Source organism: Pygocentrus nattereri, chromosome 29 (genome assembly GCF_015220715.1).
Source record: "Pygocentrus nattereri isolate fPygNat1 chromosome 29, fPygNat1.pri, whole genome shotgun sequence".
NCBI classification, from domain to species: Eukaryota; Metazoa; Chordata; class Actinopteri; order Characiformes; family Serrasalmidae; genus Pygocentrus; species Pygocentrus nattereri.
In genome coordinates, this window is record NC_051239.1 from 17,654,980 (window position 1) to 17,682,676 (window position 27,697).

The 27,697-nt window shown below is 40.3% G+C and overlaps 1 protein-coding gene across 1 annotated transcript in view; it reads left to right on the top strand.

Moving 5' to 3' along the window:
• Window positions 1-26,756, top strand: part of LOC108416981 (B-cell receptor CD22-like) — a 60,105-nt gene extending 33,349 nt beyond the window's left edge. Inside the window, exons 6-10 of the mRNA XM_037536023.1 lie at window positions 24,348-24,596; window positions 24,678-24,791; window positions 25,262-25,333; window positions 25,414-25,488; window positions 26,054-26,756. Coding sequence (XP_037391920.1) covers window positions 24,348-24,596; window positions 24,678-24,791; window positions 25,262-25,333; window positions 25,414-25,488; window positions 26,054-26,061 — 518 coding nt within the window. The 3' untranslated portion in view covers window positions 26,062-26,756. The remainder of the gene's footprint in view (window positions 1-24,347; window positions 24,597-24,677; window positions 24,792-25,261; window positions 25,334-25,413; window positions 25,489-26,053) is intronic.
• The last annotated feature ends 941 nt before the right edge of the window (window positions 26,757-27,697 follow it).

The following is a 27,697-nucleotide window of genomic DNA, read 5'->3' on the forward strand; positions in this document are numbered from 1 at the left end:
CCAAAGAAGCGAAAGGTAGAAAGTGAGTGCAGAAAATTTCAGAAACGGCGGGAGTGTGAATATTTCTTTAAAGAATTCAAGGGGAAGTGTGTCTGTCTGATCTGCACTGAAACTGTGGCACTGATGAAAGAGTATAAGTATAATGTACGACGTCATTATGAAACCAAACATCAGGCCTACGCATCCTACACTGGAGCTGAGCGAGAGCAGAAAGGAAAGCAAACGGTAGCTGTCCTGCAGGGTCAGCAACAGTATTTTATTTGTGCTCAAAAAGTCCAGGAAAAGGCTACAATAGCCAGCTATGAGGTCGCCCAACTCATCGCAAGACATGGCAAGCCTTTTTCAGATGGAGACCTCATAAAACAAAGTGCAGGACTTCAACGTCAGCATGTCCAGAAGTACAGTGGTGCGACACATTGAAGACTTGTCAGCCAACGTTACACTGCAACTCTCTGATAAAGCTTGTACTTTTGATTTTTACTCCATCGCATGTGATGAAAGCACTGATGCCACAGACACCGCACAGCTGCTGATTTTTTTTTTTTGCGGAGTGCCGAGTTTTTTTGGATGAGAACTCTGGAGTTACAGAGGAGCTGCTCGGTCTTAAGAGTCTAAAAGCTTTCTGCCCTCGCTATTGAGTGCATCTTGTGACAAATTTATACTGTACTGCACTCACAAACACACACACCCTCACCCACATACACATTCATCACAGTAATTTGTGCAGTATTTCCAAGTGCTGTAGGTCTCAGGTACACTTTCTTCTCTTTTCTCAGGAGCAGCAGTTGGTGAACCATCGCCGTGGCATTTGCGCTGTTTTTTCTGCCCTTTTGTTATTTCCCTTTTTTTACTTTCTCTCCCCCCCCCCCTTTATCCCTCCTCTCCCTTCTTTACAGATTCCCCTGGCCTGTCTAGCATGATGTTAACACATTTCATTAAAATATCAAATGTATAAACAAAATGAAATTAAATAATTAAAAAAGAAAGAAAGAAAGAAAGAAACACTGACAAGATGAGCCTATAATCTATAGTGCTCATTTTGGAAAAGTAAATTTGTTTGGCACAGTAAAGCAGTCTGACCATAATTCTGATTGCAAATCTGCCAGACAAGACAGGCAAAAAAAAAAAAAAAGTCTAAAAGGCACAACAACAGGTATGGATATTTTTGAAGCTTTGTCAGACTCAATTGACAAAATGGGACTTAAATGGGACAAGCTGTGTGGAGTTACAACAGACGGGGCTCCAGCTATGGCAGGTGCACACAAAGGATTGGCCTCTATGATGTGCTCTAAGGTGAAAGAGACTGGAGGTGAGGCTTTTAAAATGCACTGCATTGTTCACCAAGAAGCCCTTTGTGCCAAGACAGTCAATCTTGGAGATGTAATTAACAAAGTTGCAAAAACTGTCAACATAATTCAAACAAGGGGACTGTACCACAGAGAATTTCAGGCTTTCCTTTCTGATGTCGATGCTGAATATGGGGATCTACTCTATCACTCGGATGTGCGCTGGCTAATCCACGGCGCTGTGCTGAAGCGTTTTTACTCCCTGAGGACAGAAATTGACCAGTTTTTGAAGGAGAAGGATCGACCTCTTCATGAGCTGAATGACCCTATATGGTTGGCAGACCTCGCATTTTTAGTTGATCTGACTGATCATTTAACCACCCTGAACAAGAGCCTACAAGGGAAAGAGCAGCTTGTACCACAACTTTATGCGCACATGAAAGCATTTTGTGTGAAGCTCAATCTCTTTAAGACACAACTGCTCAACTTCAACGTTGTGCACTTCTGCATACTCTCCGAGATCAGAACTGCTTGTCCACAGGCCAACCTTTCTGCTAAAGAAGGGAAATATGTGTCTGTGATTGCATGTCTCGAAACGGAATTCAGACAACGCTTCCAGGATTTTTCTGTCATTGAAAAAGAAATCAAGCTATTCATGTCTCCTTTCTTGGTGGATCCCGAAGAAGTGGAAGAGAATCTGCAATTAGAACTAATCGAAATCCAGTGTGATGATTCTCTGAAGAATCAACATCAGCAGCTTTCCCTCCCCGAGTTCTACCGGGGCTTGGAAAAGGAAAAGTTTCCTCTGATGAGACGCCACATGAAAAAAATGATCGGTCTATTTGGCTCAACATACATATGTGAGCAAACATTTTCGCTGTTGACACTGAACAAAAGCAGATTGAGAACCAAAATGACCGACAGCCATCTCTATAATGACCTTCGCATCTCAACCACTAAGTTTACTCCAGACCTGCCAGCCATCCTTCGCTCCAAAGCGCAGCAGCACTGCTCCCCCTGAGTGCAATGCCGTTCCCACTTTAGGTGAGTACAAAATATATTCCACAGTACCCGTGAGTTAATGCATGTGCAAGTATACATGCTGCAAATGTCAATAATGCGCATCAATTCTGTCACTACCCTGCTTTTGCGCACCACTTTCTTATATGCGTTTTTCTTGTTAACACACACAGTACAAAGTCAGCTGATCTCATCTGATGCAGATGTGCTGCTTGATCAAGTTACATCTGTCCGGATTTTTGGCACAAGTGGCGTCGGATCAGCACTGAAGCTGGATGGCCCGATTTACATACCTAGCGCAGCTGATACTCACCAGAATAATTTACTAAAACTATATGCACTCCTGTTATTAAGTCCAGTTCAATCTGCTAATGTTGATAACCGCTTCAAACGAATGTTAATAACTTAAATAACAAGCTTAAAATTTACTCGTCCCATTTTCCCCTTTATTGTTTTTTCTCTGTACTGTAAATCAACTAAGAAGAAATCTGAGCCTGCTGTTCTAAGAGAAATCTACCAAAGTTTTTTTTATAAATCAATAAAGATCCATTTATGGAAAGTTGTCTTTAATTATATTCAACAATATAAAATATTAAGCGGCACAGTGGCGTGGTGGGTAGCGCTGTCGCCTCACAGCGAGGAGGGCCTGGGTTCGATTCCCCGGCCGGGCGGCCAGGGTCCTCTCTGTGTGGAGTTTGCATGTTCTCCCCGTGTCTGTGTGGGTTTCCTCCGTGTTCTCTGGTTTCCTCCCACAGTCCAAAGACATGCAGTCAGGCCAATTGGACATGCTAAATTGCCCCTAGGTGTGAGTGTTTGTCTGTCTGCCCTGCGATGGACTGGCGACCTGTCCAGGGTGTGTCCTGCCTTCCGCCCGAAGACTGCTGGGATAGGCTCCAGCATCCCCCCGCGGCTTGAAAATGGATGGAATATAAAATATTTGACCACTTTTAATTGATTTTTCTAACTTTAATACACTAAAGTTAAGGTTATATATCTCATTTCTAGTAAGTGGCCCAGCCCCTCCTATATTTATATGTATGTGGCCCTCAGTGAAAAAAGTTTGGACACCCCTGATCTAAAGTGTGAATCTATGTTAACCTGCTTCTCCACTAATGTGAAAAAGAGTCTGAGTAAAATCTTTATAATCACCAAAACAACCAACTACAACAAGCCCTAGTGTATCATTTGGTCTTCTTAAAACATGAGAGGCAAATTATTATCTTTTAACAACGTCACCTCAAGGCCTTGGATAAATTAGACGGTTATCAAACAGTCTCTCATGGTCAACGCATTACTTTGGCCATCAGTGAACAGACTCGAGTCATCAGACATCCATGAGTAATTAGTAAAACAAATGAACAGATATTAATCAAATGAAAAACTAAGTAGACTGAAATTATACTGTGAAAGGGTGTGTCGTGTTTGTAAATGTGGTGTGGAGTGAGGAGGCGGACACATACGCTGAGATAAGCGAATTTTATTAGGGGCAAATCCAGGGTCAAAGTCACAATGGTCCAGGGTCAAACAGCCATGACCAAATGAAAACAGGATCAAACATACAAACAGTACACAACAAAGACCAACACAGACCAAGGCCAACACAGGGTTTATATACACGAGGGTAAACAAGGAACAGGCGGGAACACAGGTGGATACAATCAGGGGTGGAATCACGAAACAAGGGGGCTGGACTAAAAAACCAAAACAAAGAACTCATGGGCTAAGAACACATGCTGCCTGTTACAGAAGCTCCCGTTCATGTTCTTTCGTTTTTGCTCGTTACTTTACCTTTTTAATAGTTTATTTATTTTGACGAGGCAATATAGGGAAGCTGTGCCCTCTCGAAACATGCGAGTAGAGAGTGTTTTTTTGTCTGTTTTTTTTCGCCGTGAAAGTGCTACTTTCACTCACTCCCCGTGTCCGCCGCGGCGATGCAGCATGGCCGTTTTGTTTACACTCGGGACCAGCTGATCGCACTGCAGCCGGTTGGCATGGCGACCAGGACAACGAACATCCCCAAAGAGCTTTGGAGATGGACACACAGGGGATGCAGAGGGGGAATTAACCAGCGCACGGGGAAAGCGAGGGAGAGACGGTGGAGGCTTATGGAAAAGAAGGGATATGGGCAATGTGAGGTCACTGGCAAATAAGATGGACAAGCTGAAAGCACCAGCCAGGAGTCAGAGGGAGTACCGGGAGTGTAGTTTAATGTGCTTTTCGGAGACATGGCTACACCAGGACATCCCGGATGACCATGTTTCAATCAATGACTTCCAGACTATTCAGGCTGACTGGGGCTTCACCGAGAGCGGTAAGCGCAAAGGAGGTGAGCTCGCTGTGCTAGTCTATAACCGCTGGTGTAACCCTGGTCACATTACCATCAAGGAACGTACCTGTTGCCCGGACATTGAGCTGACGTGAGTATTCGCATGCCATCATCGTGACTGTCTACATTCCCCCTTCTGCCAACCCGACGTAGGCAAGTGACGTCATTTATTCAACTACAGCACGTCACCAAACGCAACACCCGAGTGCCTTTATCGCCATATCGGGTGACTTAACCATGTCGCTATGGCCAAGGCACTACCACACTTCACTCAGTATGTGGACTGTCCCATCAGAGAGGAAAGATCACTGGACTTGCTGTATGCTAATGTTAAGGACGCATACAGCTGCTCCACCCTCCCCCCTCTTGGTAGGTCAGCTCCTGTTATGTGCCGCTGGTGAAGAGTCAGCCTGTGACCAAGCGGACAGTAAGTAGATGGTCTGGGGAGACGAGGCACAAAGGATTGCTTTGAGGCTACTGATTGGTGCATCACTGAGTGGACATCTTCTGTGTGGACACCACTCCTCTAACCAGGACTGTTAAATGTTACCCAAACAACAAGCCGTTGGTAACAAAGGACATTAAGGCTCTCCTCAACAAGATGAAGAGCACCTTCAGAGCGGGAGACAGGGTGGAGGTGAGAATGATCCAGAGGGAACTGAGGACAGCTATCAAGGAGGCGAAGGACAAATATAAGAGGAAGCTGGAGTGGAAACTCCAGCAGAACAACATGAGGGAGGTCTGGAATGGAATGAGGACCATCACCAGCTTCAGGTCCAGCAACAACAGAGGAGTAGATGTCAGTGTGGATGGGGCCAACAAGCTAAATCTGTTCTTTAACAGATTTGACACGGCAGGCTCTGTCCCCCCCCAGCCTGACTCCTCTGCTGCAAGTCCTCAGCAGACCATACCACTCATCCCCCCTCCCCCTCCTGGTAGCCTGCCCCCCTCTTGTGACAGCCCATCTCACACCTCCATCCCTCCCCCACCCACCACCTCTACAGTGTGTCTCACTGCTGACCAGGTGAGAAGACAACTGAAGAGACTCCACACAAACAACGCTGCAGGCCCTGTTGGGGTTCCACCCAGGGTGCTTAAAGCCTGTGCCACCCAACTTTGTGGAGTACTTCAACATGTCTTCAACTTGAGCCTGAGTCTCCAGAGGGTCCCCATGATGTGGAAGACATCCTGCATTGTTCCTGTCCCAAAGACGCCACGACCCAGTGATGCCAAGGACTACAGGCCAGTGGCACTGACGTCTCATGTCATGAAGACCATGGAGAGGCTTGTCTTGGATCAGCTCCGACCCATAGTGCAGCCTTTTCTAGATCCCCTCCAGTTTGCCTATCAGGCGGGCCTGGGAGTTGAAGACGCCATCATCTACCTGCTCAACCGAGTTTATGCTCACCTGGATAAGCCAGCCAGCTCTGTGAGGGTCATGTTTTTTTACTTCTCCAGCGCATTTAACACCGTCTGGCCCGCTCTTCTGGGTGATAAGCTCACAGTGATGCAGGTAGATGCCCCCTTGTGTCCAGGATTGTTAACTACCTGACTGGCAGACCACAGTATGTACGCCTGCAGCACTGTGTGTCGGACAGAGTGGTCAGCAACACTGGAGTCCCAATAGGTACTGTCCTCTCTCCCTTCCTCTTCACCCTCTACACCACAGACTTCAGCTACTGCACAGAGACTTGCCACCTTCAGAAGTTTTCTGATGACTCTGCAATACTTGGATGTATCAGCAAGGGTGAAGAGGATGAGTACAGGGTGACGGTGAAGGACTTTGTCGCTTGGTGCGAGCGGAACCACCTGCAGCTCAATGTGACAAAGACAAAGGAACTGGTGGTGGACCTGAGGAGGGACAAGGCATCGGTGACCCCTGTGTCCATCAGCGGGGTCAGTGTGAACACTGTGGATGATTACAAATATCTGGGTGTGTATATTGACAATAGACTGGACTTGGCTAAGAACACTGACGCCCTCTACAAGAAGGGCCAAAGCCGTCTCTATTTTCTGAGCCACCTGAGGTCCCTTAACCGGACTGCCGGACTATGCTCAGGATCTTCTATGAGTCTGTGATGGCGAGTGCTATCCTCTATGCTGTTGCATACTGGGGAAGCAGGCTGAGGGTGGCAGATGCCAACAGACTCAGCAAACTGATCCCCAAGGCCGGTGATGATGTGGGTGTGGAGCTGGACTCGCTGAAGGCAGTGTCGGAGAGGAGGAGGCTGTCTAAGCTGAAGGACATTATGAACAATGGCTCCCACCCACTCTACAACACAGTGATGAGACACAAGAGCTCATTCAGCTCAAGACTCACTCTACCGAAATGCACCACAGAGCGCCACAGGAAGTCATTCTTACCTGTGGCCATCAAACTCTATAACTCCTCCCTCAGTGTGTGATTCACAAACTCAATACAAAACTGTACATATGTGCAATAATACCAATTGTGTGTGCAATAACTCAGAGGGACACTAACTTAATTTAAATAATTTAAATAATTGTAACTGCTTTATACCTGATGTTTCATATTACTATCACAATCACAGCCACCTTACTATATTCTTAAGTACTTAAATCTGATGTACATATCTTAAATATCTTAAATCTCATGTACTGTAAATTCTCTATATTGTCTTAAATTATTAGTAAAGTGTTTATTTTTACATAAATGGCTGCAACTGTAACAACTGCAGTTTCTTCCTGGGATCAATAAAGGAATCTGAATCTGAAAACCAAAACACAACAAGACACATGGACAAGACTGGTAGGGGCCAATTGTGACAGTAAACTATTATCTCATCAAAATACTGTTTCATTCTACATGTAGGCTAATTTAAAATGACCTCTAAAACAGCTAAATGAAGAACTCAAAGTCAGGAACTCAGCTCTCCACATTTGCTGCATTTCTCATTGATAATTTTATGGAATCATTTCATTATTTCATTATTTTGCAGAGGACAGAAAATCTCACACACAAAGGTACAAAACTGTGGGAACATCTCATTGATCATAAATCTGGAGACTGTGAGTAACATGTTTGTGCACTTTCCCAGCCACATTTAGTGTCAGAGGCCTGAGAACAGAGAGGAGTTAGAGACGCGTCTGTGGTCTGATTTCTATTCTAATAAAACAGCAGTAATGACAACATCAACCAAATAAGAACTGAAACCTGATGATGTTTTTATGTTACACTCATTGCATCTTTTATGTAAAGCTACAAAGTCATATCTCTTACTAGATAATCATTTTTTAAATATATATTTATAACCATACTGATATTCCATACTGACTTCCTGGCTCTTTCCATGTCTTTCCTTAAAATCTAAGCACAGCCATAAAGCAGGACCTCACTGTTTTGGTGTCTTTCCCCCAGAGAAGTGGACTGAACTTTCCCCTGGACTCTGCATTGCAGTCAGTTCTCACGCTCAGTTCTTTCCTCTGTGGTCAGAGGACTCATATCTTCAGGTGCTACCTATTTTAACACCTTTCTGATCTCATTGACTCTTTTTTCATAGATGTGCCACTTACCCACTAATACCCTCCCACCCCCACCCCCCTAAAAATGACAGACGTTGGTTTGAACTTTACTCTGGTAACAATAGTCTGTTTCTTCTTTGACCCAGAGAACACAGCGTTCATTAGTTCCATGAATAATCTAGAGGTCTGACTTGTCAGACCACAAAACACATTTCCAATGTGCATCAGTCCATTTAAGATGAGCTTGAGACTTTTGATGTTGTTGAGAAATGACTTCCACTGTGCATAGTATAGTATAAACTTGCATTTCTGGATGCAGCGACAGATGGTACTTATCTTTCTCAGTGTTCCTATTCTTAAGTTGAACTGTTTTCATTCAAATACATTTCAAAGTAGATTTAAAAATCACCGCCTTCTCTTTTTATTTATATTTTTATATTTTATGGCCCAAATCCAGCAGAGTCAATATCAGACCCTCCAAGAAGGCCCGTTTCGAGGCCCTCGTAAAGGAGAAGGAAGAAGGAAGAGGACTGGAAAGTGGTATGGAGACTGCTGCACTCCACCCAAACTCCAGTTGTGGCCACCATCGCCAGCCTTTGTGCAGTGAGTGGCCGAGGACCATCAGTAGGATAAGGAGGATTGGGCAGTCTGATTACTCCGCCATCCTCACAGGGAAGACCCAATTGGCTACTCAAAAGCTTCCAGGGCGGTTGCAACTGGATTACACGGAGTTAAAGAAAGCCATTTTTCAGCGAGTCGGCCGTACCTCGGAGCAGCACTGCCAGCATTTCCAGACATTGACACTTCAGGAGTTTGACTGACCCTTCGTATTTGTGCAGCAGCTCCAGTTCTCCTGTAGGAGATGGCTTTTAGCTGGGGAATGGTACTCGGAGGAACTTATAGATCTAGTAGTTCTGGAACAATTCATAGCCCAGTTACCAGAAGGGAATGCACCTTGGGTTCTTTAATTTTGGGGACAAATTGGCCAAAGTTTCAGGGGTTAGTAAAGGAACTGACAAAGAAGAATCCCGTACAGAGGAATGGGGTGACAACTATGCAGCTTCGCAGAGAGATGAGCTAGCAGGGTCATCACACACTTCTCCAGACTCAACTTTATTGGGGGGTGGGGAATTGGATAGAGATGCCAATCCCAAAAGGGGGCCTTTCCTCCAGAGCTCCTCCCTAGGGATTCCACTAGGAGATTTTCCCCAGGAACACTCACGTACCCCCACCTCTTGAGCACATCAGTGAAGTGCTCAGGTGTTCTTCTTTTCAGCTTTAGCCTGTGGTTCTCAATCCTGACCCTGGAGTTCTCCTGTTCTGCATGTTTTAGTGTTTTACTTTCTCCAACACACCGGATCCAAGGTGTAATCAGGGAGCAGGGCTGGAAACAACTGGCCTGAGGGATGAATTTACAGCTTACTCTCTCTCGTGCTCTCGTTCGCACATGCGCAGTCTCTCACTCGCCCTCTCACTCGCTCTCTCACTCGCTCTCTCACTCGCTCTCGTGTTTTGTCTGTGAGTAAAGAGGAAGTGTTGAGGTCATTGTTCAGTCATTACTGGGGCAGCATGGAGCTCAGTCTGCTCTCTCTGATGCTCTGTGAGTAGATTCTCTTTATATTCCTGTTGCATTTTGTATTTAAGTTTGTATTGTTGTTGTACTGTGTTTGCACTGTAATTCTTATGTACAGGACAACAGCACATTAATCTGAACAAACAAACAGAAAGATTTAGTAAGACCACATCTAGGAGAACAGACATAAATTAGTTTTAATTCATAAAAAAATATTACAACAAAAGCTACAAGTTCACTGAATTTAAAAAGTCTACAGCTGTCTTCTGTTTTTCACAGTGTAATTTACATTCTGGGTAAAAAGAATAAGATACTCATTCCAGTTAAAAAACAGTCCATGCATTAAAAAAGCTGGCCGTGGCTCTTTCCACACAAGTAAAGTTGTTTTCTGAGCTAATCCAGCCATTAGGGGTGTACTTTGTGTACTTCTGGTGCCGGTCCCAAGCACGGATAAATAGTGAGGGTTGCGTCAGGAAGGGCATCCGGCGTAAAACTTGTGCCAAAACTATCATGCGGATCACGAATATGATTGCCATACCGGATCGGTCGAGGCCCGGGTTAACAATGACCGCCTCCGGTGCTGTTGACCAGCAGGGTGCCAGTGGAAATTGGACTACTGTAGGTCGAAGACCATCAAAGAGGAGAGGAGGAAGGCGGGTTAGAAGGCAGCGAGAGAGAAGGAAAGGCAGGAGTGTGGAGGTTAGAGTAGGGACTCTGAACATAGGGACTATGACTGGTAAAGGCAGAGAGCTTGCAGACATGATGGAGTGAACGAAGGTAGATATTCTGTGTGCTCAGGAGACCAGATGGAAAGGAAGCAAGGCCAGGAACATTGGAGATGGATCCAAACTGTTCTATCATGGTGTAGAGAGGAAGAGAAATGGAGTAGGTGGAAGAGAATCTGGAGAGTTTGAGGTTTGCACTGGAGACAAGACGGAATACATGTGTGTGAATGAGAGTGAGGCAGGTGGAAAGGTGAAGATGCAAGGAGTAGAGGTCGTAAAGGTGGATGACTTCAAATATCTTGGGTCAACCATCCAGAGCAATGGACAGTGTAGAAAAGAGGTGAAGAAGAGGGTGCAGGCAGGATGGAGTGGGTGGAGACGGGTGTCAGGGCTGATGTGTGACAGAAGGATAGCAGCAAGAGTGAAAGGGAAGGTTTACAAGACAGTAGTGCGTCCTGCTATGATGTATGGTTTCGAGACTGTGGCTCTGTCTAAAAGACAGGAGGCTGAGCTGGAGGTGGCGTTGATGAAGATGCTGAGAATTTCGTTGGGAGTGACAAGGATGGACAAGATTAGAAATAAGCAGATCAGAGGGACAGTGAAGGTGGAGCAGTTTAAAGCCAGAGAGGTCAGGTTGAGATGGTTTGGACATGTGTTGAGGAGGAATAGTGGATATATTGGTCAAAGAATGTTGGAGATGGAGCTGCCGGGTAGAAGGAGAAGAGGTAGACCTCAAAGAAGGTTTATGAATGTAGTGAAGGTGGACATGGAGATGGTTGGTGTGAAAATAGAGGAGGCAGTGGATAGGGCAAGATGGAGGCAGATGATCCGCTGTGGCGACCCCTAAAGGGAGCAGCCAAAAGAAGAAGAAGAAGATCTTAGTGTAGCGCATAGTGGTTGTATGAGATTTTATGCTGTTCCATATTAGATTCCAGGATGAAAATATAAGTAAGAATCAGTGGATTCTGTCATTTAAAGTGTGTAAAGCTGGCAGGTTACCATCTTCAAAGAGGTCTTTTATCATGGTTACGCTCCTGAAGCTCCATTCTTCACTGTGTTATAGTTTCTTGTTGAAGGTAAAATAGAGGATTGTCCCAAAATATTGAAAAATCCTGAGCTTTAAAAATGTTTGTTTTGTATATTGGCATTGCTTTCTAGTTTTCTAGCTATAAACCAGGTTTTTTTGAGGTACCAATGAGGATTTTTTTAAAGAATAGCCTGAGCCTGAAATGAGTCTGATTCATTCACCTCACAGCGATAGATACAGTGTGTTAGATTTAAGAAATGCACAGAATTATCAAACAAATCCACTGAGAACTCAGAATTAACTCACAATTGGTTCAAGGTGTTCAGTAGAAACACCAATTTTGTCATAATAGGAGTCCCATGCAAGGAGTCCCATCTACTGTTTATTGTAAGTTAATCTAAACCAAGTGAATGATAAAATAGTTACCAGAAACTCAATTATTAATTCCACTATAATAATAATAATAATAATAATAATAATAATAATACAACCCCAATTCCAATGAAGTTGGAATGTTTGTTAGAAGAGAAACATTGTTTTTAATCTGTTGGTCTATTTGCTCACGCAGTTGTTCACAAAGTGGTGAACCTCGCCCCGTCCTCGCTTCTGAACGACTGAGCCTTTCAGGGATGCTCCCTTTATACCCAATCATGACACTTACCTGTTTCCAATGAACCTGTTCACCTGTGGAATGTTCCAAACAGGTGTTTTTCGAACATTCCTCAACTTTCCCAGTCTTTTGTTGTCCCTGTCCCAACATCTTTGGAACTTGTTGCAGGCATCAAATTCAAAATGAGTGAATATTTGCAAAAAAAAACAATGAAGTTTATCCGTTTGAACATTAAATATCTTGTCTTTGTAGTGTATTCAATTGAATATTGGATGAAAAAGATTTGGAAATCATCGTTTTCTGTTTTTATTTATGTTTTACACAACTTCCCAACTTCACTGGAATTTTATATATATATATAAAATAGACAATTTTGACTTTTTTATTTTTATATTCTGAAAAAAGTCTTGACTTGTATTCATCTCTAGTGGTGTTGATGTGGTAAACAAGGATTGTTAAAGATTTTAATTGCCATGTTCATGAAATAGTTGTGATGTTTGTCAGGAGTAGCTGGTCTCCTCAGCTCTGAGTTATCATGTTCTCACCTGCTGAATGTGGATCTGTGGCTGAAATCTGCACTGACTGCTTTTACACACTCAGCTAAATCATCAGCATTTTGGAATTTGGTTCAGAGCAAAATGAAGTTCAATTGTTTCAGATGCTGTTTTCTTTAAGTACATTATATCGCTGTGATACAGAATGGAGCTGTTAATGTGTTGGTGTGTAAAGGATTCAGTGTGTATTGGTAAAATACTCATTTGCTGCCATGGTAGGAGCCACACACATGTATGAATGACTGCCTACTTACCAATGACCTGAATGAGTTCCACTGCCCATTAAATGCACAAAAGGTCCTGATCCTGACCCAACTGACTTAATTGCATTATAAGCCTAAAATACTGAATCATTTTAGAGTCAACGACATGAATAGAATCAGACAAATTTACTCTGTTTTCTAAAGTGTGAAGGACAGTTCAGAAAATGATTTATGGTCAAATGATTTGAGTCACGTGGTTCACGGCAGTCGGTTTATCAAACTCTTTCACTTCACTCATCAGTTTTACAGTGTAGTGAATATTTCACACTAATGCATCATGTTCTCTGTGTCTCTCCTACTTTAGTGCTGATCCACTGTGGACAAACTCAAGGTGAACCATTACATGAAAATCTACTGCAGTGTTTTATTTGTGTTCATGTAAATTTACATATAATTCCATTCCTTTAATAAATGACTTTGACAGACAGCCCAATTCAGTAAAATCATACATGATAACACATTCACTGTAAATGAGAGATCAGCACATTCATTAATTAGTTTAGACTTTTAAATAATGACTTATTATTGTAGATTAAAGTCCAATCTGGCTGCACTGAAACATTCATAGAACACAGACACATTAAACTCATTAGGCTCATTGTGTTTAAGATGATTAAACTACTTCTTATACTGAGAAAAGCAGCTCTGCTCATCATTTCACACCAACAGACCAACTTAAACTGACAGTGGATCCTCAGAGCTCAGTCTACACTGGAGACACAGTTACTCTGAGCTGTGAGCTGCCGCAGGGTGATGGATGGGAGATTTACTGGAGGAAAAACAGTCAGTATTTAAAACATTTAGAACGTCTGAAAACAATCAGTGTTACTGAGTCTGATCCAGGAGAAGCAGAGTACGACTGTGTAGTGATGACAGTTTTACAGACTATATTTTACAGTGATAAAGTCAAGATTACAGTGAGAGGTATGTCATGCTTTCTGTTTGCTTTTACAAATTACTTCAGTTTAGAATAAGTGGAAGAACAAATCACTCATTCCACTACATCCATGAAGATTTAGAATTTAATGAATGTTCAGTAAGTAGATATTTTAAAAGGATTTATCATCTTTGAACAGAGAGACCAAAAGCTACAGTGAACATCCAGCCAGCTGGTCATGTGTTCATCAGAGAGAGAGTCACTCTGACATGTGGAATAGAAAGTGGAGATGACTGGAATTATGAATGGTATAAGAATAATAATCTTCTCAGAGATGCTCAAAGGAAGAAATATGAAATCTCTAATGTTGATCAGACTCATGCAGGTGATTATACCTGTAAGGGAACACAGTCAACAGGCCGAATCTACACACACACCAGTGCAGCTGTTACACTGACTGTATCAGGTGAGTGTGGCGTCTTTCTCACTTGTAATTATGAAGAGTTTAAAGTGCAGATGGATTTCAACTGAATATCTTTCTGCTGCAGCTGGTTAGGAAGTAACAGAGGCAGCTTTTCTCTTTGAAACACACAGAGGCAGAAGTACAGACAATCGCAGCTGCAGTGCAGAAAGAGCTTTGATGAGATCACAATATGAGACCACAGCACACCTAAACGTAAAGTTTAAACAGCAGAACTTAAAAAAATTACATCATAGAATCAACAACAGAAATAATAATAATAATAATAATAACAAAATATTTAATAGCTTTTTTTGTAAAATGTCATCTTAGCTCAGTTATTTGGAGTTCAGCTGTGAAATTAAGCAAGAAGTGTTTTCTGTGTAAATCCATGACATGAGCAGTCAGAGCCTCAGTGAGCTGCACGGCTGAACACAGACTACCTGTTATATTTACCTTCCTAGACGCAGACGTCAGACATCACTAACTGACCAATAAGAACAGCTCAAATCCCCACATTTAAAATCAAAACATTTAATCAGAAATGATGTCATATAAATGATCAGTTTATCGGGGTCTATTTTCCCTAATTCTACTCATTTTAATGAACATTTTTATCTACTTTATTAATGTATTGTGTTTTATCAGCTGCAGGTGGAGAAGCTGTAATATTTTCACTCTTTTAGCTGAATTGTTCTGAAAAGGTGGAGCTAAAAACAGTTTCCTGTTCGTTTTGGAGCAGAAATGTGTGACTGCTTATATAAACATTAATAAAAGATTTAAAAAGTAGCTAAAAAACCTAAATTAGACTGTAGCGGCACTCCGTGCGTCACAAGCTGCTTTCAAGGACGCAGGGATGTGTTTTAGATCGAGGTGCTGAAATTCTGTGACGTGATGGATGAAGTCTCACAAAATCATGTGCTTTCTTTCCAACGTGAAACAGAGCCTGTAACACGGTGCTATAATTAGACGAGAAACCACATTACAAACATCTAACTGATACATCAAACCACCGCTCTCTTACTCTGCACTAACGTTATGCAAATGAGCTCATCAGATTGTTGATATGTGTTGCAGTAATGATTATATTAGATTATATTAGATTTAACACTGAACACACACAGAGCAGGAGACACAGCACTGATCAAGTTACATGTATTACGTTACACCACTTTCATGTTAAAGTACATTAGGATGCTTTAGGGCTCAGAACTGGCCTGTGACTCTGCACAGACTTCTGCATGTGCTTGAGGACATGTCACCAGAGCGGTCAGCAGTTTTCAGCTCACTGTAATGAAAATATGGTGTTTACTTAAACAAAACAGGGTGACTGCAGATTTTAGAAATATAAAAATATAAACTCTGCTCTAAAGAAAGACAAACAATTACTGTGAAGTTCAGAACAGCATTATTCTTCTTAATATTGTTAGCAGTTGCCCTGCTAAATAAATAAATAAATAAATAAATAATCCAGACCTTAGATATTTACAAGGCATGTGTTCTGATCAATACAGTCAATGAGACAGTAACAAGCTAAATATACTATTAGATTATTTATTATATTATTTATAAGGTCATTTCTGTTGGTTGGTGTCTGTCCCGTACCCTAAGTTTCAGTTTGTTAAAATATAGTTTACTTTCTTTGTAATTATCTTATTTTCTTTGCGATGTTTTTGATTCATATTAAATTGGTGGAACACTGAGATTCATCATATAAAAATAAACACCAAAAAACAATTTAAAAATGGTCACGTTAACACAGAAACACAGAGTCTTAGTTCATAGGCGGAGCCTTATTTTAGCCACACCCCTGCCATTTAGAGCTGGAACTGAGACTGTTTGTATACATCATAAATGTATCATAATTAAGCTGTAGTGTCACTCAAGTCAAAGGAAATTAGTCTGAAGTGTGAGTCGGTTATGAACTGTATAAATGATTCATATATTATTCAGATTATATTCATATAATATTCAGATTATATTCATATATTATTCAGATTATATTCATATATTATTCAGATTATATTCATATATTATTCAGTGTGTTTATGTTCAGCAGCAGACATGATAAAATGCCTAATTATGTGGCTAATACTTTCATAACTACCACATACAGATATGCAGAATCATAAGCAGTGAAAAATAAAGTTCAGGACAAGCCCTTGAACAGGATCCAGAAGTTTGGTCCTCCAGAGAGTTTTAGTGATTTAAATGAAAATTAAGCATGATGGTTCATTCAGAGAATAACATACAAATAAACAATAATTGCTGTATTGCCATAGATGGTTGTTGGGGGGGGGGGTCCACTGTCTAATCCTGGTCCTAACACACCTGGCTCTAATACTCAGATGCCTATGAAGGTCTTCATTAAGTCCATGTTAGACAGGGCCTGTGCTAAACTCTGTAAGGTGGTGTCTCTCCAGGACCAGGACTGGTTGCTTCTACTGTAGAATGAGTTCAGCAAACATGCCAATAAAAGCAGTGTTGTAACTACAGGGGGACAGGGGAGTTAGTTACACCCCCCCCAACCCCCCTTTGTGTGATTTTATACAAATAGAACCCAACAGAACCGCCTTCAATCACGTGGAACCTTTGCCTTACGTTTGTAGTGTCTGCTCAGGCCGATTAAAGATTTATATATTTAGATTAATGCTTTTAGAGACATTAAAAGGACTGACATTGGGAGAATATAGATATTATATCATAGATATAAACAGTTACAGTGTGGATGAATGTGTCACTGAGCTTTTAGTGTCAAGTGTCCAAATACACTGCTCAAAAAAAATAAAGGGAACACTTAATCAACACAATATACTGTACTGAAGTATGAAAAGTGATCCGGTATGGCAATCATATTAGTGATCCGCATGATAGTTTTGGCACAAGTTTTACGCCGGATGCCCTTCCTGACGCAACCCTCACCATTTATCCGGGCTTGGGACCGGCACCAGAAGTACACAGAGTACACCCCTAATGGCTGGTTTACTTAAGTATCAAAAGTAAAAGTACAAAAAGATTAATTATGACTAATGTCCTATGATCATTTTTATAACTAGACTGGCTTCATGAACTCATTTCAGGTGAAAGTCCTCCAGCGTCTCTCTTGGTAAACCAGTCTTTTAATAGAACGTCATTAATTAGTGACGCTGACGTCTATTAAAATGATCAGAAGCACAAAACACTGAAGGTAAACAGTTTCCATCAGGGAGAACCGAGTGGCTCTGAAATAAACTGAAACTTTTCTTGTTTGTAAAAAGTTAAGATCTATTTGCAGCTTAGTTACAAGTTTAAGTTTAATAAAAACTCAGGATCACAAATGAGGTCTCTGTTCATAAACAAACTAGCAAAAACAAATTTACTATAAAATGTACTATAAAACTGTTTTTATGAATTTAGAAAAAAGCTGCATCAGTCTCGACTGCATATGTGGACATATTTCTATACTGTGCTCTATTTACACAAAGTTAGGTTAGTTCATCATTTATGTTGAACAGACTCTCCCAAAGTTTTACGCTGCTGCGCTGACGTTGAACCGTGTGCTGCACTGGGTCGGTATGACCAACAGGTCAAAACCAGCTCTAAACAAAGTGACCGCTGGGCCCTGATTGGTGCTCTGGCTTTGCGCTTCTTTCGTTTTGACATGTTACGTTTTTATAGACACAGAAACCAAAAGGAACGACAGATTTCTCAAAATGTAGGAGGAAAAAGTCGGATATTAGACTCTGAAATGTCGTGGAGTGAAAGGAAAAAGTCCAGAATGGAGAAACTTCAGTACAGATACATGAAAAAACTACTTAAGTACAGAAACCAATTACATTTACTTAGTTACTGTCCACCACTACTGAATATTATCATGCAAGTTCAGAGTGAATGTGTTTTAAAAGTCTTTATCTTCTTTGAACAGAGAGACCAAAAGCTACAGTGAACGTCCAGCCAGCTGGTCATGTGTTCATCAGAGAGAGAGTCACTCTGACATGTGGAATAGAAAGTGGAGATGACTGGAATTATGAATGGTATAAGAATAATAATCTTCTCAGAGATGCTCAAAGGAAGAAATATGAAATCTCTAATGTTGATCAGACTCATGCAGGTGATTATACCTGTAAGGGAACACAGTCAACAGGCCGGATCTACACACACACCAGTGCAGCTGTTACACTGACTGTATCAGGTGAGTGTGGCGACTTACTCAATTTATTTCTATCATTAAGAGTTTAAACTGTTGAGGTGCAGTTTTAGAGAGAGTACATACAGAAACACAGGGAAGGTGTTTTAAGTTTAGGTGCTGGAATTTAAAGCAGCATATATGTGACGTTAACAATGACATCATGTAAAGTGATCTGTTTTTTTCCATTTGAATTCATTTGATAATTTACATCAAACAGAATGTGTCAGCATACGCTGTAACGAGGTAAAGATGACAACATACACATTTAATTTACACAACAAACCACTAATCTGCTCCCTGCACTCTCTGCTCTGTCCTTCTGGATGAATTTTATGCTAATCAACTGAGCAGTGACCAATCAGATTATTGGCTCGTGGCACCCTTAGCACCACATTCCGTGTCCCTGAGTACAAATGTCTCAAAAACAATTTAACTTCCTCCTGCAGCAACACCGAAGACTACAGTGAATGTCCAGCCAGCTGGTCATGTGTTCATTAGAGAGAGAGTCACTCTGACATGTGAAATAGAAAGTGGAGATGACTGGAATTATGAATGGTATAAGAATAATAATCTTCTCAGAGATGCTCAAAGGAAGAAATATGAAATCTCTAATGTTGATCAGACTCATGCAGGTGATTATACCTGTAAGGGAACACAGTCAACAGGCCGGATCTACACACACACCAGTGCAGCTGCTACACTGACTGTATCAGGTGAGTGTGGCGTCTTTCTCACTGTATTTCCACCATTAAAGCTGCACTAGAGCCCGACTGATAATTTGGCAATATTATCAGCTGATATGAGCTGCAGAGAAATTGGTACTGGCATTTATAACAGCCAGCAAATGGCAATTAAAAAAGAAACGGAGAGGAGGAAAACAGATCCTTCAGCCATGTTATGAAGGTTGTTGTTGAGTAGTTTGTTCATCTGCAACTTCCCTGTTGGAAACACACACGTTTGTAATTGCCAAATGACAAGTCCCAATAATTAGCTGCCCCGAGTCGAGCGGATTAACTTTATCCTGAAGGATTTTATCAGCATTCCTGGTTCAAGTTGATATTAGTCACATGAAATACTTAAATAATCATAAAATATGACTTCTCCTCTTAGCCTAAATAAGCCTGGCAGTATTCATAAACAAACAGGTGCTTCTTTTCTTCCTGGCTCTTCACTTCTAAAAACTCTCTGGCAGCATCACTTACAGCAGCTTATAACGCTGTTTATCTCTGGAAAACAACTAACATTAATGACGGGCTAAACTACAGCGTTTAACTTATTCTACTTAAATGATGAAGCTGACGGCAGTTTCTTATTGGAATTTTCACATTTCACGTTAAACGGTGCAGCAGTGAGAATTCAGGCTACTGTTTACCTCAGGCGCCAGAATGAACCTGCTGCAGCATTTAAGGTGGGACTGGAGAATTAGAACTGGAAGTAGGCCAACTTTAGCCTCATGCCTAAACGAAGGAAGTGTCAATAAATTATGTCTTACTGGTGTTTCATAACAGTCTATGAGGGGGTGAAATCCCAAAGTTGTAAGTTTATTTTTAAACTGCATTGTGTTTTCTTTGTGAGGAGTCTTAAATAACTACACATAAATGTCAGAGAAAGTGTTTATTTGTTATGTATTTCTGTAAAAAAATATCAGCTGATCAGATGCATCATTTAAATCCTCAAATACAGAAATGGGTACCGGTCTCAAAAATGCTAAATCAGTCAGGCCCTAAGCTGCACTATGTAAGATTTTGAAAGTAGTAGCTGAAGAAACGCTATAAAATACTATTTAAAACACTATAACATGTGATGTGTGTGCACAGGTCACACTGTAAAGCCTGAAATAATCTCAAAGTTTGCAGTAGATTTTCAGTCCATTTCAAATGTCTTTACACCTTAACGTCACATGCACAGGCTCAAAAGAAGGTCTGGCTTTATGTTTAGGTGTCAAAAACAAAAGTAACATTATACTGATAAAGATATGTTCACAATAGTAGATCATTCACTTCCATTCTCAGACGACACGTCTTTCACACAGAGCACAACAGTTGTAAAGTTTTCTTCCACAAGCAATTACAGGTTTCCACCAGAGAGGTCTCCAAATCCCCCCAAATTACACAGTGTAGCTTTAACAGTTTAAATGTAGAGATGCGTAATTAATATAATTTTACTATGTATACTTAAGAAGAAGCAGAGACCACAAATTACCCTTAGTCTCAATGAGAGCATGCAGCTCATCTGAAACACTGGCAACATCAGCTGATGGTAATAGTTCAACATGTTTGTCCACAGCCAGAAAGTGGAAGATGCTGAAGAGTAGAAATGACTAACCTGAATAACAGACAGTAAATGTTTTTGAATGATGGTCAGAGAGACTGTATACGTTTTAAAAGTGTTTGTCATCTTTGAACAGAGAGACCAAAAGCTACAGTGAACGTCCAGCCAGCTGGTCATGTGTTCATCAGAGAGAGAGTCACTCTGACATGTGAAATAGAAAGTGGAGATGACTGGAATTATGAATGGTATAAGAATAATAATCTTCTCAGAGATGCTCAAAGGAAGAAATATGAAATCTCTAATGTTGATCAGACTCATGCAGGTGATTATACCTGTAAGGGAACACAGTCAACAGGCCGAATCTACACACACACCAGTGCAGCTGTTACACTGATTGTATCAGGTGAGTGTGGCGACTTTCTCACATATTTTCCTTCCTTAAAGCTGCTCTGTGTAAGTTTTTGTATTACAACAGAAAGAAGTAATGGGAAAAAAAACATACTAAAATACAGTGTTCGTGTTCTGCTGTAGGTCACCCAGTAACGCCTAAAAGTTTGGAGGGGTTGGAAACTTTTCATGGGTTTTTCATGTTTATTAATGTCACATAAATAGTCTCTCAAAAAAGGTCTGAATCGATGTTTAGGTCTCAAATACAAAACAACATTATACTGATGAAGATATTACAACAGTAGTAGATCGATCACTTACGTCCCCGTAAGACACGTCCTTCACCAAGTTCTGACTGAGTTCTCCTTGAATGCTCTTTCAATAAGCACAGTCTTCAGATTCGTTCCCTCAGGGGGTTCATAGCACAACTAATGTTACAAACTACTGTTCCTCATGTTGGGTGTAATTACACATTTTCACCAAAGAGGTCTCCAAATCCCCAAAACTTACATAGTGTATCTTTAACAGTTAAACGTGGAGACGTGCATTACTGCTATAAGAATATCATCCAACTGTATTAACCTAAGACGTGACAGATGATGATCAGTTAAATTCTCTTTACACTGGCAACACTGGAAAAATCAGCTGATGGCAGTAGTTCACTTTTGTGTGAAGTGTTAAGTGTTAAGTTTGTCCATAGCCAGAAAATCGAGGATGAAGAAGAGCAGTAGTGATCGTTCTAAACACATCTGGAATTAAACAAATGTTAAATACTGTCATGCATGTTCAGAGAGAGTGAATAAGCTCTAAAAGCATTTATCATCATTGAACAGAGAGACCAACAGCTACAGTGAACGTCCAGCCAGCTGGTCATGTGTTCACCAGAGAGAGAGTCACTCTGACATGTGAAATAGAAAGTGGAGATGACTGGAATTATGAATGGTATAAGAATAATAATCTTCTCAGAGATGCTCAAAGGAAGAAATATGAAATCTCTAATGTTGATCAGACTCATGCAGGTGATTATACCTGTAAGGGAACACAGTCAACAGGCTGAATCTACACACACACCAGTGCAGCTGTTACACTGACTGTATCAGGTGAGTGTGGCGACTTTCTCACTGTATTTCTGTCTATAAGAATTTAAAGTGCATTACAACTACAAACACATCATCTACTACGTATCAGCCAGTTTCTCTTTAAAAACTTACTGATGACTTAGTGAGTTCAGTGAGCTTGAAACTAGTGTTTCTCCAGGTAATGCACAAGGGAGTAGACCGCCAACTCCTATTTAGATGGCAGAACACCTTATAGGACAAATTAAAAAAAAAAAAAAAAGGGGGGGGGCGTTTCTTTTACATGAACTTTCGATAGAGGCGATTTCTTTCTCTACAGCTGCACTAATTGACAGAGAGCAAAATTCTGAGTCCCACCTCTAATTTTACTTGTTACTACGTTTAACAAACTCTGAGCACAAAGCTATCTGGGAAAAGACTAAACAGTTCAATAGTATGAAGGAAAATTAGAAGCACAGAAGAAAAGCTTTGAAAACATTTATTATTAAAAAGATGCCTCTTCAAATGAATGTTGAAGCTAACACTAAAGCTAATCATAGCGCTGTTAAGTGTTAAAGAGAACTTGTACACATTAAAGAAACAATACACAGGGTGGCAAATGTACGAGTGGCTTAATATTTGTTTTTACACGTTTTAATCACAAATGTGTGCACCATACAGTTCATCATACAGTTCTGACTGATTTATCAAGCTTACTATCAGCAGCTAATTGACTTTAATATTGCTTTATAACTTTTTTTCTCATATTAAAATGATGTTTAGTAAATACAGTAAGCTATAAGGTTTAGCTTAACCAAGAGCCAGCATATGTCTGTCTGTTAATGGTTAATTAACACTGAGCTCTCAGTGGGGTCTCCATGCTGGGGGATAAAACCCCCAAAAATACAAACAAACAAACTAAAAAGATAAATAAATAAGAGCAGCATGACTCCCACACTGGTCTAAGCTGGTTCATGCTGGTCTGGTGCTCGATATCAGCAGAACACAACTGTTCTGGTGGTGATCAGCATATCTGAAAGCATTGCTGCTAATCCTGACACCAACATTAAAAACAATGTAAGCTTGATTTACTGGTCTATGCTAATTTTTCTAGTAGGGTGTCCACAAAGTTTAAACCACTATATTTTTTTTTGCTTTGCTGCAGTTAAAAAATCTGTTCTAGAATTTCTGATGTAACCGCTTGTGTAAAGATGAAAAAACACGTTACAAGTATCAAAATAGCATCAGAACGTCATCTGCCGTGTGCACCAAAGGTCTGCAGAGAAGAAATGCTTCATTTGGTGTTTGGTCTCAGCAAGTTCAACAGAGACAGGCTTCCTGTCCAAGTTTCAGCTGCACAAATCCCAACAGATGAAAAGATGGAAGGGTTCATTCCTTTCATGATGACAAACTTTCTCATGAGGCCATGAAGTTTAGATATAAGATCATAGACTTTCAAAAGAGACAGTCAAAGAAGAGAAACAAAAAACAAGAGTTTCCAAAACTGGAGGTTAAAAAATTCTTAAAGATCAAGAGAAAATGGGGCAACCGTGCATCATCTAAAAGACCACCCAAACTGTCTCCATCAGATAATCACTTAGAGCCTCCACCTGGGAGAGATCAAAGAAAATCAAGCCCTAGGTTTGCTTCAGATATGAAAAAATCTGTTTCTGGACATCCTTTATCCTGGATATCCTTTATCCTGAACATCCTTTATCCTGGATATCCTTTATCCTGGATATCCTTTATCCTAAACATCCTTTATCCTGGATATCCTTTATCCTAAACACCCTTTATCCTGGATATCCTTTATCCTGAACATCCTTTATCCTGGATATCCTTTATCCTGGATAACCTTAACATGTTTTAAATGTTTCACTTTTGTGTGTCTGTATTATATTTTACCTGTTAGCTGCTTTAATGTTTATATTTTAAAGCAACTGTCAGCCCAAGAAAAGTATTAAATATTACAAACTTCTATAAATAATCTTGTGTATAGTCAGTAAGTGAGTGATGGGTCTATATGAATGTACTTATTAATGAACTCTTTAATTAATCTTTGATTAAATACCTAAGTAGTTACATTGTGTCCCATCAGAGTTGATTATTTTTATTGTTTCATATCAAAACAGGACTTTAGTGTTTCCTTTTGATTCTTAGTGAATTACCAACCTGATCTCGAACTCTAAAGTGCAGTTTCTAGTTCAAATGTAAATCTAAGAAGTTGTTACTGCACTCTGTATCACTTTCTCTCTCCTACAGATGGTGATGTGATTCTGGACATTCCTGTCCATCCTGTGACTGAGGGAGATTCTCTGACTCTCCGCTGTTTATTTCGCTCCACAAAGCCCTCAAACCTCACAGCTGATTTCTATAAAGATGGATCACTGCTCCAGACCCAGACGACAGGAGAGATGATCATCCGTACTGTCTCAAAGTCAGATGAAGGTCTCTACCACTGTAAACACCCAGAGAGAGGAGAGTCACCACAGAGCTGGCTCTCAGTCAGAGGTGAGAACAGTTTCATGTTATCTGATTCATTCTGTAACTCTATAGATCACAAACTGTAATAATTCATTGTTTCTTCTGCAGCTTCAGGTTCTGGTGTAACAGTAGTAGTAATAGTGGGAGTGTCAGTGGGACTGAGTCTAATCTTGCTCCTCATCATCATACTGGGCCTGATTTGCTGCTACAAGAAGAGCAAAGGTTTGAAGACACACTTCCTCTGTCCTGTATGAGTTTATGCAGCTGAGTAAAGACAGATTTCTGTGAGCTGAGCTGTTTGTACTGGTGCTGATATAGAAGTACAGTTTGAATCTCTTATTCAAAGATGTATCTCTGTCTCCCTCTCCTGGAAATCAGCAGAACACCAACCAAAGCCAGAGTCTGTCAGGGTCTGGGGGGTCTCTCTCAGGAAACCCACCACTGCAGGCTGCTCAGTTTGCATGACTAACATAATCACTAGCATTTAGTTTTTATAGCAGTTACACTGTTTCAGTAAAAGATCTCATTCACTCTGTAATAAGCAGTGATCACATTTATGGATTATTGATTTCATATTTAACAGGAATGTGACTAAATTTCCTCTTGTTCATTAGTACTTGTTTATAAGTGAGGTGTCTGTGATGATGTGAGAACACAGTGGCGTCTCTGATGAGTAACTTCTTCTGTTCCAGGTGATTCTGCAGCTCAGCCCAGTGATGACACTTACGCTGAGATTATGACTACAAACAGCTACAGAGGAAGCGGTAAGAACTGCATCTCTACAGTAACAGATATATTTTCTCTTTAACTGGTTTTGATATAATCAAAATTATTTCTGTATCAGATGAAGCAGTGAGGAGACCAAATGATGTGACTTATTCCCAAATTGAGATGAAACATTTCAACTACCACAGTGAAGGTATGAATGACCTCATGTACTTTAATGTTCTTCAAAACATCTCAGCACCTAGTACATCTCATTGTACATCATACTTTTCCACTGAGAGAAACTAATTTAAGGTTCACAGCTGGACCTTAAAACCACTGCTGTACCTTTAAGGGAACGTTTCCATTGTTCGTACCTTGATTAATGAAAATGTTCCTGCACAGAACCTTTATTTCTAACAGTGTAGTTACTGTGAGTGTAAGTCTATTTCAGAGGGTCTGAGCTCTCTCTGGTTCCTCTTTGTGTTTTAACATCATGTCCTCCTGTTTGAAACTACATTGTGAACACTACACTTGACCGACTTTCTACCTCTAATCTGGCGACGTGTCTCAGGAGATACGCACTTTTTTAAAGTCTCTGATTAAAACCAGGAACACAGACCATGTTTCCTTCATCAGCCTGTTTAGACAACAGTCATGATTAGTTTCATTAGTTTATGTTACTGTTTAATACAAAATTACTTTAATTAATAAATAATCACCTACCACCTGTCAAACACACTAAAATATAAAAGTCATTAGGTGCTTTTCTCGTGTAGGTCTGTGAAGAAAACTGCTGCTGCTGCTGTCGCAGGACAGAAAGCAAGCATTTCCAGAAACTCCTGGTTGGGTTTTAAGGAGTGCAGACAGACGAGGATCTGAACACATTTAGACTGTCAGAATCATCTTTAATATCTGTATATCTTACAGTAACAAACGCTCTGTTAGTGTTTTATACTGATGAAGTGAGAAGAGTCACTTTTTCTCGTTGGTGTATTAATGTACTTTTCTAACTCTGACTCTGAGTTCAGGAATAATCAGATATTCTGAACTTGGCTTTGATGATAATATCTGGGTGTATTAGCTAGTAAAATGAGTTAGTTAGCTAGTAGAGTGTAATCTGAAACTGTACCCTCAATATCTGTACCATATATATCTATCAATATACCATCTGTCTCTGCTGAGGAACTTTTATTTGCTGTACAGTTTCCTCTCATCTGTTTTTGCACTGCTTATAGCTCAGTTATTTTATTTTATTAGATTGTTATTTTGCAGGACGTGCTACACTGCAGTCTTCTTAAATGGAGTTTAATACTCTCTGTTATGAGTAATAATACACTGTACACCTACAGACAGTATTTATCATAGCAATATTAAACGTAATATTAAGACATACTAGCACAATGTCAGACATAATAATGTAAGACAGTCACACAATGAGTTTTGATGCTTAATGTACTTGAATTTTTTTTATTTTAGATATTTTATTTTGTCCTTATGTCTAACCAAACTAAATCATATTCATATATATAATGATGAAATAGAGTGTGGTCATTTGTTCTGATCTTCTCATTCTTAGTGTTTTCTAACCTGTTGATCTTTATAAAGCAGTTAAAGTTTCATTCATAATCATGTTATGTTTTATGAAATTAAACATTATTTTGTGTTCTTTAATTATCTTAAGAAATCAATCAGTGTAATAAAAGCTATATTTTTATTCATTTTGCTAATGTCTGGAATTAACACAAATAAACATTTTCTAAGCACAGCACCCCTTATGTTCTGTTCTTTATTTAGAGACAGATATTAGCTTTGATCAAGCATTAATTCTCCCAGGGGAAACTTCAAGCCTTCTAGGCCCTCAGAAAAGGCCTAATGATTTCTGGGAACTGAAAAGTGTTACAGTTGTTGTGTTTAAACTCTGTAAGTATGATAGTAATTCTCTTATTTTAATGTTGAGGTTTGCTCAGAAACAAAGGGTTAAAATCTTAAAACAGAAAATTACATTTTGTTCTCTATTATGAAAGTTCTGTCTAAGCCCAGCTCATCACACAGCATTTTACCATCACTGCATTAAACTAAACCCAGAACCAGACCACAAAACCCATAATAGCTCACACACAGCTTGACATGTACACAGAGGAACCTGCTCGTGGACCCTAGGGCTACTGGTAGTCATGGACCCTATAAGCCTGTTAAAATTCCATGAAATCAGAATCACAGCTGAGTTCCCTCTTAACTGACGTGGACAAATTACACCAGATTTAGTATCAAACACCAGATAAAATGCAGCATCACAAACTCGAGACCTTTGTTTTTAATGAAGGTGGTCACACCACCATGAGAATTCTCAGCTATTCATCACGCCTGAGAACAGAGAGGAGTTAGACGTGTTTGTGGTCTTGTGACTTTTATTCTGGTAA